The 13,472-nt window shown below is 33.1% G+C and overlaps 1 protein-coding gene across 3 annotated transcripts in view; it reads right to left on the reverse strand.

The window, feature by feature from the left end:
• The window catches only part of LOC127972787 (RCC1 and BTB domain-containing protein 2-like), a 35,909-nt gene that overhangs the window by 15,082 nt on the left and 7,355 nt on the right, over positions 1-13,472 (reverse strand). For all 3 annotated transcript variants that reach the window (XM_052576562.1, XM_052576563.1, XM_052576564.1), the window contains 5 exons: positions 11,599-11,765; positions 8,001-8,159; positions 7,366-7,473; positions 6,291-6,433; positions 4,518-4,708 (listed from right to left, as the gene is read on the reverse strand). In XM_052576562.1, coding sequence (XP_052432522.1) covers positions 4,518-4,708; positions 6,291-6,433; positions 7,366-7,473; positions 8,001-8,159; positions 11,599-11,765 — 768 coding nt within the window. The remainder of the gene's footprint in view (positions 1-4,517; positions 4,709-6,290; positions 6,434-7,365; positions 7,474-8,000; positions 8,160-11,598; positions 11,766-13,472) is intronic.

Here is a 13,472-nt window from a genome sequence, read left to right on the forward strand (position 1 = left end):
CCATGTATTTACTGGTTACCATATCAACATTATATAGAGAAAAATGCACTAATCTTTGAAAGATAATCACTGAACATTTAATTGTAGCTAAAGTAAATTGAAATGTAACATCCTAATTTGAGTGTTAATCTGAAATGACACAAACATCCTATTGTTTAAATGTACAACCCTTCAGAAGTTTAGATTTAATTTAAATAAGATTTAAATGTCAGTTGTGGTGGGGCACATTGTAACACTGTTAAAACATGCATCGCTATTAGAACTGTTATTCTATGAAGGTAGAATGCTTTTGAGAAACCATCAGAAACAGGTGAAGAAAGACAGAGGAAGAACCTGAAAGTTCAGAATTTATTATTTTAAGATATATGAAGCATTCGTGCTGGCTTGTCCATTTGTCTTCTGTTGCGTGTGGAGGGAGGGGTGTGACGTATTCCATTTCTGTTCTTCTGAATATCTAAATGTTTCTTCATCAATTTGCCCACTATGCTTTATAGCTGTGTTTTATGGTGTTTATTTTCAAACACCAAAATTATTTTTTTTTATTTTTTTTAAATAATGTTGTTATTTTATATGAAAAAATATTTCACGTCGTCACATTTCACTTTCATTCTTTCAGAAAAAAATATTCAGTGTATTAATAAAACAAGACACATATTTGAACTAGACATGTAAAATGAATTTGAAAAAAAATATATAATAATAATAATAATTTTATATATATATATATATATATATATATATATATATATATATATATATATATATATATATATATATATATATATATATATATATATATATATACATAGTATATATGAACCCTGAATACAACCCCAATTCAAGAAATGTTAGGAAGTTTTGTGAAATGAAATAGAATGAGTAATGCTATTTGTTCATTTTCTTTAAAGTGTATTTAATTGACTAAAACAAATATTTGTTTTTACAAAGAGAACAAATGAGTACAAAGAGAAGATGCTCCTTTTATACCCAAGAAGGATATCCCTTTAACCAATCCATCTGCTTACTGTGAACGGTTTAAAAACAGTTTCCCAAAGTTTTGGAGTAAACTTTAAAAATGAACTAATGGCTCTGCAGCCATAGGATTCAGACGACTTCTCCTCAAGCGACAATAACATTCTAGGCTGATCTCTGCTGCCTGAAGAATAATTTCACACTGTTTTTTCCATTATGAGTGTCGTCTGTCTCGAATGGGACTAAGTTTGTCCTAAAACCGAGACATGGTTATATACCTAAGGTGCTCTCTAGTCCATTAAGGACACAGGCCATTACACTCTCTGCGCTTCCTCCAACAGAAGAGAACCAATAATTGAATTTACTGTGCCGCTGAAAGTTTACATTGAGCCTTCTGCCCCATTTAGGCAGTCTGAACAGCTCTTTGTTTGCTTTGGTGGCTGCACTAAAGGGCATCAGGTCACGAAGCAGAGACTTTCTTAGTGGATAGTTGACACTATTATGCTTGCCTACTCTTCCTTGGGCCTGCAATGCCCCATTGGAGTACAAGCCCATTCAACTAGAGGCATCACCTCTTCTTGGGCATGGTTTAGAGGCATGTCCATTGCAGAATTATTTTGCGGGGGCGGTTGGGCCTTGCTGTCCACATTTGCTAAGTTTTATAACCTGGACGTCCCTGCCTTGCAGTTTAGGGTTCTTTCTGGATAACTGGCACGCACCTGCTTACGCAGTACCACTCTGAGCAGGAGTTTGGCCATAAGATGCTCAAACCCATTAGAGGAAAAAGTAATTTTTTCTCCTGAACTGAAACTTTAATCTCATTAATCTTCATTACATTTGTAACCAGGAACATTTACTACATTTTACTAAATCTGAACAACATTTCCAAAACTGCTCTGTGAATCACTTCATGAACATTTTACCGTTTGATTTGAGTAAAACTAGCATCATATCATATACACAGAACTATAAAGGTATTAGCGGCAACCCCTCAAAGTAAAAGTCAAATAAATGATAAATGAAATTAATGTTTTATGTCTTCATTTGATAACCAGAAAAATATAAATACACAAAACAGAATTTCTGAGGCAAAAAAAAAAAAATCATAAGGCTACTTTAAGAAAAAAAAATATATATTGATCAACTAAGTTGTTTATACATTCAAATAATTAGACATGCTAAAACAGAATTTGGTAAAAACGAAAAATATACATAATATAGTGAGAAAAAATACAACATTTCATAGAACCCTAAACATGTAATTTTTGTTAAACTTTTAATAAATTGATGTGAAAAGTATAAGGTTTCATGATTTTAATTAATTAAAATCTAACATACTTTTTAATTAATAAAATTAAACTATTAAAAAAGAAGTTAAAACTTAAATTAAAACTGAAAAAATTATATATTATAAATTATATATTATTAAATTAATTTAGGAAAAAATAAAATGGATTTCGTAGAGCCCTTTATCCATTGCAGCCTTGTATACAGACATAATAACAACAAAACTGTGCATTTATAAAATAAAGATAACAAACAAGGTGTGCCGTCTGCAGCCTTGGTCTGCGCTGATTTTCATTTAAAAACACATCATTAAAATGAACTGTAACTCCGTGAATACTCAACGAAGAGACATGAGAGATATATCTATAGAAAGCCTGACATGTCTACTTTTAAACTAAACAAGTGCTACTGAAAACAAATATTCTGTGATAAAGTAATCCATATGAAAACAACGCAATGTCCGTCTCCCTTCATTATATCTAATGCGACCACGCCCCCGAACTGAACACGCTTTTAACATTATAATGTTTCACTGAAGCGTGCGGCTTGAATACGCCCATACAACAGAAAACTAAGCAGCGAGACTGTTCTTCAGGTTTTTTATTTTACTGTTTGCTTCCCGCTGAGAGGAATAAGACATAATATACCCCAAGAAGATGTGATGAGGATTACCTCAGGATTTGCTTTTTGGATTTCCTCAGAAATAAAGAATGAAGCGCTTTATTCAGCAGAGATCATAAACATGTGTAAATCTTTTTTATTTATAATATATAACTATATACTTGTAGTTTCACAACTATAAATCCTGACTAAGTGTATAATCAAGTGAAACGTTATGAAGTTAAAAATAACAATATGCACTTTGCATACCATTGAAAAGCTTGATGTAAATAATAACAATGTAACAAATAAATGTAAATGTACTGTGTACATATGTAACAAACAATAGGTGCGTTGACACTTTTTGCTTCCATCGGATTGAATCCATTCTGATTGACGAATCCGAACGTAATGTTTACATGAACGCTGAATAAAGTGATAGGCTTTATGTGTCACATGCTTCTGATCGGATTTACTCTTTTGACATGTGCACAATGCATGAATATACAGAGTTTCCCGCTGCTGTCGCATGCTGTTTAAAAAAGCACATGTGATATTTATCTACTTAGTGTCCTAATTAGGCGACGACCAGCACATGAACTGTTGTGCAGCTTAACGTTACTTGGAAAATAAAAAAGGGTGTAAAAGTGCCCCTTCCCGCACCAAAAACTAGTTGCCTGTAGATGAGAGTCTTAAACAAGGACTGTTGGGACGTGGTCCTGTTCCACTTCACATACGCTGAGAGACAGGGGAGTTTTATAATGACAGGACACTTATTTATGACATTTTATTTGCCTGGAAAAACACCTCGTTCCTCGGGTCAGACGTCATTACGCTTTACGCATGCGCAGTACTTTCCTGTTTTGGTTTTCAGTCCAATCAAATGTTTACATGTACTCGCACTCTGATTACAAAAGGAATAAACCACCTCTTACAACGTGATCAAAATGTTTGTTGGATCTGGCCAATTCAATCTGATTGACGTGTTTACATGTGAGTTTTTTATTCTGATTGTGCTTCTTGTCCTATTACGATCGGATTAGTAGGGTCCATGTAAACGCAGCTAATGCTGTTCTTTCAATTTATCCCCAAAAAACCTTAAAAAATATTCTCAGCTCTTTTCAACATTAATATTTTTTTCTGTGAATGAGTAAACAGGATGATTTTCACATAATTTAAAAAGAAAAAATCTAGGCTACAAGCTCCAGTTCTCAAAAGTCCCAGAAACCAATGTTCTGTATGTGTTTTATGGCCTCATTTCAAGTGATTAAATTTTTTTTAGTTTTTCACTAACCACTCATAACATTGTTTTCTCAAAAACACAATCATGTACATACATGCATTTCACATATTATTATAGCCCAGTTTGTGCTGATTACAATGAGATTAGTCTTTACCATTTAGATGTTTATAAGCAACTGAAAAAAGTTGCTTATACACACACACACACACACACACACACACACACACGTATATATACTTTTATTGCTTTCCTTTTTTAAAATTAATTCTTTCCTTTTTTTTCAGCAAATGGTAGCCCATTGTACAAAGTTGCCCAATTGTTTTAATTCAGTGTCTATAAAGTCTTGTTTTTTTTCACTGTTTGCAAGGCTGATGGAAACAGTGGCTGGAAAATACTTGTGGAATAAAGATCTTACCCACAGACAGAAGATGCCAGGTGACTGCCGGTGTGGCAAAGCAGGCGAAGACATCGTCAGTGCTGGTGAAGTGTGTGAGGTGAGGGTAGGCCACGGCCTGACCCCGACACTGACCCCACATCAGCACCTGACCGCTCTGTGTTTTCGCCGCTGATGTGTGACTGGTGTGACACGCAGCAACCTCAACTAATCTGCAGGAGACAAATGAGTGACACAGATGCTGCTGTTAAATGATGATTTAAAAAGCTTTTTAACATGTTAAAAAGCTTTTTATGTGTTTGATATAGAAGATAAATTGCATATTTTTTTGATAAACATGTAAACTGACAGGAAATGGCAATGAACAACCCACTATATACACTTTTTCATTGTTTATAAATTTGTATCAAATTTACAACAAAACATTGCATTTTTAGTTTTTAAAAATAAAAATGTAAAAAATATTTTATAAATATTTTTATAGTGCTATATTTCTGTGAGATTTCTGTGAGATTCAGTGTGTATTTGGTGGTAGTTTTCCTCAAATCAAATGGTGAAAAGCATTTAAAGTTTGTAAAAATGTCTAAGAGCAGCTCTGGAGATGAAGTTCACGTGTTCATGTCTTCATATATTGTTTTATATATATATATATATATATATATATATATATATATATATATATATATATATATATATATATATATATATAGTGTTTGAGTCTGTGTAGTAAACCAAACTCCACCATTAATTCACAAAGAGACAAGCAGAACATACAGACTTGTTAGCAACATGCACTGACTGCCTGTTGTCACCTTTATTTCTACTGTCTGGTCTACAACTGAGCCTGGTTTCTCCCAAGGTTTTTTTTTCTCCATTCTGTAACTGATGGAGTTTCGGTTCCTTGCTGCTGTCGCCTCTGGCTTGTTTAGTTGGGGTCACTTCATCTACAACGATATCATTGACTTGATTGCAAATGACACTATTTAAACTGAACTGAGATGACATCACTGAATTCAATGATGAACTTCCTTTAACTGTCATTTTGCATTATTGAGACACTGTTTTCCTAATTAATGTTGTTCAGCTGCTTTGACGCAATCTTTTTTGTTTAAAGTGCTATATAAATAAAGGTGACTTGACTTGATTTGACTGTGTGATAGGCTGTTAGATTAATCCATATCTAGTAAAAATGTCCATAGTCTGTCATCATTATCAACATAAATTTGATTGCGGTTTAGGTCTAGAATGTTATATATAGTAGTATAATATACATTTTGATCATATATATCATTTCGGATAAATGTAAAAATGTAAATGTGAATATTTTCAAATGACTCAGTAAAACGTAAGAAACTTGAGAATTAAAAAGTGACAGATATGCAAATATATATTGATTATATTTAGTGTTTAAAGCAGAGTTCAGATGGTTACAACTAAGCAAAAATACTTTTTTTCTAAAAATCCAACTGTCTGTGAAGAGGTCTCTCAGTTTCCCACGATAATTGAGCAAACGCCTACGTATGAAGACAATTTCTGGTGAAGTGACTTCCTAAAGCTTCCTTAACAGCTATATGAACTGTAGACAACATACTACACTTGACCTACTTTTTTAAATGTCTTTGTTAAAGCTTAAGGAAATGCATGACAGGAACTAAATGTATGGATTCCAGTATGCATAAAATGTCCCCCAGATGTGTTCAAATGCACAGCAAATCTGATGAAATGACAGTCAAATTATTTCCACCATATCAACTGTTAAATCTGTCGGGTGGGAGGATGCGCTTTGAATCTTACCTTTCCTTGTCCATGTTGATGAGGGTGGGCACAGCCTGGTTGCTTTTGTTGCCAGTACCCAGCTGCCCGTATGAGTTTGCACCCCAAGAGTAAACAAATCCTTCGTCTGTAAGAGCCAGTGTGTGTGCATATCCACATGCCACCTGTAAAATCAAGAGAGTTCAGGGTTTATAGAAACACATTATTTGCTGGCATATCTGCCATTTATGAATCATTTATTTTGTAACTGAATATTTACAATGTGGGGTAATTGAGATAAATGTCAGTATTATTTGGCTAGACGTGTGGTTTTGACAGGGCATCCTTGGGCTGTTTAAGCTGTTTTTAGACCGCTGTTTATATATATATATATATATGAATAATTTGACCTAATAGAAGGGATGATTTTACTTAAGAGATGGTGCCAGCTCCGAAAAAAAAAAGGATTATAAAATAACTGACAGAACATATAGAAACAAATGTATAAATCTGTCATTATTATAACATAAAAAAAGAAAAAAAATGTTATGTGAAATAGGGCTTAAAGAATTGGAAATATAAATATTAGATTTATGTAATTTACATTTAAAACATACAATAAGCAATGTTGCCTCGGAAACTATATGAATAAAATAAGCTGAAGTCCTAAAATAATAAAAGTAAAACCAAAATAAATATAAAATTAGTTAAATATGCATTTACAAAAGAAAAACTGACAAAAGCATATAACGGAATCACCATTTTTATAAAAAATAAATAAATAAATAAAATAAATAATAATAATAGCGAATTCAAAACATTAATATATACTGCAACAGCATATAAACAATACTAAAATAACATTGTTTTACTATATTAATACACTTTTTTTTATCAATGTGAAAAAAAAAATATGCATAAAACTGATACTTTGATGTGACTTGGCTTTAATAAATGTGTTCTATGAACATAGAATATACTATATTTTAATTTCATGTAAAATATATTGCCTGCTGCAAAGAAAAATCTATCACCTAAGGCTTTCTTACAGAAGCCACCTCATTTCAGAAGACCACCATACTCCACTGATTAATACCCAGAGGTCTTTGTCTGTCACCTGTACAACGTTGATTCCCTGTAAGGCGGCGATTCGGCAAGGGGTTTGCTGGTTGCCGTTGTTACCCAAACCAAGCTGCCCATTGCAGTTATAACCCCAGCCATAAGTCTGTCAACACAAAGCCTTGAGATAAACCAAGTGATAATTGTAATGTACAGTTACAGTAATTACACACAAAAAAATTAATTATTTCATTTTGAAAACATGAAAGGAAACACTGTCAGTATTAGGTGTGAGAAAAGTATCAATGAGAAGTGTTGAAGGCATAATAAAGCACAACGAAATTCACAGCTGACAGTTGAGACAGTCACAATCAACAACTGTCGCATATCAAAAGACTAAATAACAGAACAAAATATCATATCATGACAGCATGTCAACATTTCCTTACAGCATGTTCATCAATAGTAGGTTTTTAACCCATGAATTTAGAGCAAATGATCATTTAAAACACTCAATAAATCAAAAACAACTAATCATGCCCCCTGACACATGCATACATTCCATAATAAAGAATTACTTTTTTTTTTGATGGCTAATCCTTGTGATTACATTAAATCTAATTTATTGGATTATATTTTTATTTGATTGTCATCTGTAATTCTTGATTAAACTATTCTGTTATTTAAACTCACCTCCCCATTGTCCATAACGGCCATAGAACAGAGCTGTCCACAGGCGATGTTGACCACCACCTTATTCTGCAGACAGCTGCTGACCCTGCGTGGGGTGGGCTGGTTGGCCGTGGATCCAGAGCCCACCTGACCGGAGTTGTTGTATCCCCAAGCATAAACCTAAGAACAAGAGAGGACAGGAAACAGAATAAAAAAAAAAATGGTAATAGGTAACTGTACACTGTTCAAGTTGCTTTTAAAAAAAAAAGCATGAAATAATCTGAATGCAAAGTTATTTACATAGAATGTGAAAAATCAGTTGAAATGATTTTGGTTATGATGCCTGTACATCATAAATAAAATGAGGCATCAGTTTACTTGCTCGGTTTACAAGCATTTTTGCTGTTTTGGTGTCAGTCTTCAATGTCACATGATCCTTCATAAATCATTCAGATTTGTTGTCCAAGACACATTTCTAATAATTACCAAATGTTAAAAATGTTTGTGATGCATGCATATTTGTATATATTTTTGTGATATATATTGATAACATTTTTTTTTTTTTTTAATGAATACATTTTTCTTTTATGAAGCTTCTTCACTTTGTTTGTTACCATCTTCTCCAACAGTTTTATCCCATGGTCTGCCACTCCTTCAATAATGCCTTAAGCGTTCCCAACTGTGGCTTTTTACAAGAACACTCAGTTTTGAAGGTCAGCCAACTGTGATACACAGCTGATCTCATTGACTTCACTCATGTTTCAGTACCTTCAGTACATTCCAGCTAGTCATTTTCTGGAACCTAAGAAAAAAAATTCTGCATGTACACAGGGATCTCTTTCTTCTCTAAGACTTTAACATTTATTATGCTGAACATGTCTAGTAAGGTCATTTGAGTTGTCCATGTCCATGTAAATATTTGTGCAATTAATCTTTTATTATTAACTTACTAAGTTAATAATATTTTTTTGTAATTACGTTTTTCTATTTTTTACATTTCATTAAAAAACTAAAGTAGTAACCCTAGTGAAAAATAAATATACAAAAATGTATTTGAAATACATTTATTTATGCTAAGCACACTATTTACATATGTATGAACTTCCTAAAAGTACCCAGCAATTGTACTTTTAGTATACTAAACTCTTATCCTTAAAGTCTGCTAAATTGTAGGTATGCACCCATCCGCCTTTTTCAATACCGATCCGATACCAGCGTTTTCCCCCTATTTAAATAAATTTAGTATTTATATGTCTGTGTGTGAAACTCAATCTTTCAAAATCTACTAGATGCAGACTACTAAATTATAAAGAAAAAATAATTTAACAATAAATATGTAAAATATAGGAATATGTATATTCATAATCAATGACAAAAATGTATCACAAACTAGGTAAGTTAATAATCTGGCAGAAAAATGTATTGTAGAAAAATCAGTGCAAAATTCAGCAAACCATGACTGGTGAAAAGTGTTTATTAATTTACTTCAACGCACTGTTAAGTCGTGGGGGAAATTGTGGCCTAATGGTTAGAGAGTTTGACCCCTAACCCTAAGGTTGTGGGTTCGAGTCTTGGGCCAGCAATACCACAACTGAGGCAGCAAGGCACTGAACCCCCAACTGCTCCCTGGCGAGTGGGTTCACTTTGGATGGGTTAAATAGGAAACAATAAGTTTTGGTGTCTCTTTACAATGGGTATCATTAGTCAAAATTAGTAAATGTTGAAATTAACATTAAATAACAATAAGCAATACATTTGTTACAATATGCATCAATCTTTGATACTGTAAAAAAAAAAAACTGTACTTTTTTTAGTTCATGTTATCTCTGATCCATTAAAAAAGTAAATGTTGAAATTAACTAGGTCAATATATTAACTACAGTTAACTATGGTTAATATTAAGTATTTGCGATGTTAGGTCATGTTAGGTAGGTAGATAATGTTAACAAATTAAACCTTAGTGTGTATTGTTTATACTTGTTAAATTTAAGTATCTAAGTATAAATAAATGCAAAGGTTTTGTTTTATATATACTTTTTATGTAGCTTTTGGTTGATTTATTTATTTTATTTATGTATTTTGCTGTAATCGTGCCAGATGTTGGTGCCAAGTTCACGGTTTTCCCATGGAATTGGGTTACTTTAACACTATTACCATGGGTTACTTTTCATGTCCGCGGGTTAAAGCGACCCCAATATCCTGATATTTAGCTCCTGGAATGTGAATTTTACTGGTGGATCCCCACAGAACCCCCTCACAACGCAATTGGGCGGGTTTTGTTTGGCGAAAACCAGGCAACCCGGTCACAGCACGCATCGCTTTGCATTAAAAAGTACAAAGCACAAAGGCAAGAGAAATTGATGTGTAGTTTATTATTGAGCCTTTCTTTTAACAGTTTTACATTTCTGTTACTGTTCACATAATAAAACAACATTAAACTCTGGGAAGGTGATAAAGTCCTTCATTGTTACCAAGCTGACTGTCGTAACCGAACATGACCAGGGTTTAAAGGCTGAAAGAATGACTGACAGCCACAGAGGAGAAAATAGTTTGTGTGTACTTTAATGTAAAGACTTAAATATTCAAACACATTAAGCTATTGTATGGCTTCAGAAGTAACACAGAATAATATGCACAATCTCGGATTTGGATCAGCCCTCTTTGACCGATACCCAATCCGATAAAAAAAAAAGAAAAAAAGACAGTATCGGAGCCGATACGAATATCAGTTTGGAGCATCCCTACTAAATTGGAACAAAATTTTATACTAAAGATATACTGAAGTATGTTTGATTGTGCTAAAGTGGAACTATAGGAAGTATACTTTAGGTACACTTTAAATATATTGCATTTAAACCCAATATTATTCAAAGATCATACAATCCTCATCAATAGTGAGATTAAAACACATTTTAGGCTTAATTTTGAGAAATATGCATTGTGGACAAGTAGTAATGCAAATAAAGTTACACAATTTTTATAACAGTAAGCAATATGTCAGTAGATATATAAATTAATTAGAACTATTCTTAGGATAAAATAAAAGCATTTTAAACTTATAACTTTTTTTACAAGGTAAAGTGAAAACAACTAGACAGAATAGTGGTTCTCTACTATTAAAGCTATTAAAATATAAAACAGCTGCCTTTATATTTTAGGAAGGGGTACTTCACAAGGGGAATATAGTATTTAAGGCTCTTTGACATAAAAAAAATTAGATTAAAGGACAAAAACTGTTATAAATATATAATGTATAATGATATAAAGACATTAGAAACTGTTGTATAAATAAATAATTATATAATGTACATATACATTCAGTAAAATAATAGTAAGACAGCAGTATTATATGGAAACTATAGGATAACAAAACAAAAAAACTTTTGTGAGAAAATAAAGTCAGAAGAAGGAAAAAAACACTGAAATTGTGGAATGAAAAGTCTAAATTACATTTTATTTTCTGTAGTTTGTTATGTTGTGTGATTGTTTTGTTCTGCGAGATGTAAACTCAGAAATGTGGGGAAAAATCCAGAAAAAAAAATATTTTCCATTTTCCATTTCCTCATTTTTGTTTGATAAAATCATAATCAGAATATCACATAATCTGCACATGTTTTACCTCTCCCTCTGTGGTGAGGGCTATGGTGTGATGAGAGCCACAGGCCACCTCTGTCACCCTCTTGCTGATGAGGTTGGTGGAAACCAAGGCAGGAGTCAGGCCGTGGTTGGTGGTGCCATTACCCAGCTGACTGTAGCCGTTGTGACCCCAGGCATAAACTTCTCCATCTACAGACACAGAAGACACGATACAGATCTGAGGACGACAAAACTTTGGCTCAGACATACTGGAAAAGGAAATCTACAATCTACAAGGCCTAAATGAACAGTGCCAAACAAAAATCTAATTGGCTTTGGTGAGAATAAAACTGAACAGCTGACATATGTGATTTAATCAAAGACACAGGCCCTCAGTTGATGTTGACCATCTGAACATCTGCTGTTACTCAGCTTTTACCTCAGTGGAAACTGAATCATTTCATGTTTATCAGGTATGACAATGTCTTGCTTTCCAAAACTCGTGTTGCAACACATAAAATATTTCTCATATTTTCAAACTATAAACTCTCATGGTTTGATCATGTTTTGTTTTTGCCATTTGTCATCAGACTTCATAGATGTTTAATTAATCCTCATAGATGTTTTTAAAAGGCCTCCTAAAAGGTTTTACCACAAAACGAAACCATTTAAAGAAGAAGTTGGTGGGAAAAAATCTTATCTTGATCTCATAACACACAATCTGAATCCAAAATTGGATTCCACATTTTGAAATGTGATATCTAGAATATGCAGAGTGGAACAAGCCAGTGGACTTATATAAAAAAAAAATTAAAACTCAATACTGCATTAAAGAATTGGTTAAAACACTACATGGTCTTCACTGTGTGAATTAAATATAAACAGATTTTTAAATCTACTAAATGTTATTCTGTTAGGAGTAGCGAATGGTTATCTCTTTGTCTTTTGTTGTTTGATTTAAGACCAATTGTATGGATCTAATACATGAATCTGCTTATAAAGAGGGACAAAAGTGTAAAGGAAAAGAGCGGCACTGATTAAGGCATTTTCATTATCATTTGAAGTCATTCAAAACATACATTTGATTAATAGCACAGACTAGCTGGCTCACATTGATGTAAACACTCATGAAAAAAACACATTATATAAATGTGATACAATTTGACCAGTCAACACAGCCATCTAGTCAATGTTCATTATGCGGACATAAAAGATTCACTTAAAGTTCTGTAGATTGTGGATGTCTTCAAGATCGAGCATTGCTAATGGCATTATATTAAACAGATGACAACTCTTGGTACACTGACCTCAGACCCCACACTTACACAGGCCTTATATGAAGCATAGTCAGCCAAATCATGTCTGAAGGTGGAATACATCTCCCATGAAATTCTCTGATGTAATCTCAAAACCAATAAACACTAGATTGAAGATTAAACTTCAGTGTGATGATGTGCTACCACAACCTTTAACACAATCCCTGATGTAAAGGTAATAATTCTATATGTATACACACACACACACATACATACAGTGGGGTTCGAAAGTTTTGGCACCCTTTGCAGAATCTGTGAAAATGCGAGTAATTTTCAAAAAAAAAGAGAGATCATACTAAATGCATGTTATATTTTATTTAGTACTGTCCTGAGTAAGATATTGTACATAAAAGATATTAACATTTAGTCCACAAGACAAAAAAAATGCTGAAATTATTAAAATAACCCCACTGAAAAGTTTGGGAACCCTTTGTTCTAAGTACTGTGTTCTGTTACCTGATGATCCTCGACTGTCTTTCTGTTTTGTGATGGTTGTGCATGAGTCCCTTGTTTGTTCTGAACAGTTAAACTGAGAACTGTTCTTCAGAAAAATCTTTAAGGTCCTGCAGATTCTTCAGTTTTCCAGCATCTTTGCATATTT

The sequence above is a fragment of the Carassius gibelio genome, chromosome B15 (genome assembly GCF_023724105.1).
Source record: "Carassius gibelio isolate Cgi1373 ecotype wild population from Czech Republic chromosome B15, carGib1.2-hapl.c, whole genome shotgun sequence".
NCBI lineage: Eukaryota > Metazoa > Chordata > Actinopteri > Cypriniformes > Cyprinidae > Carassius > Carassius gibelio.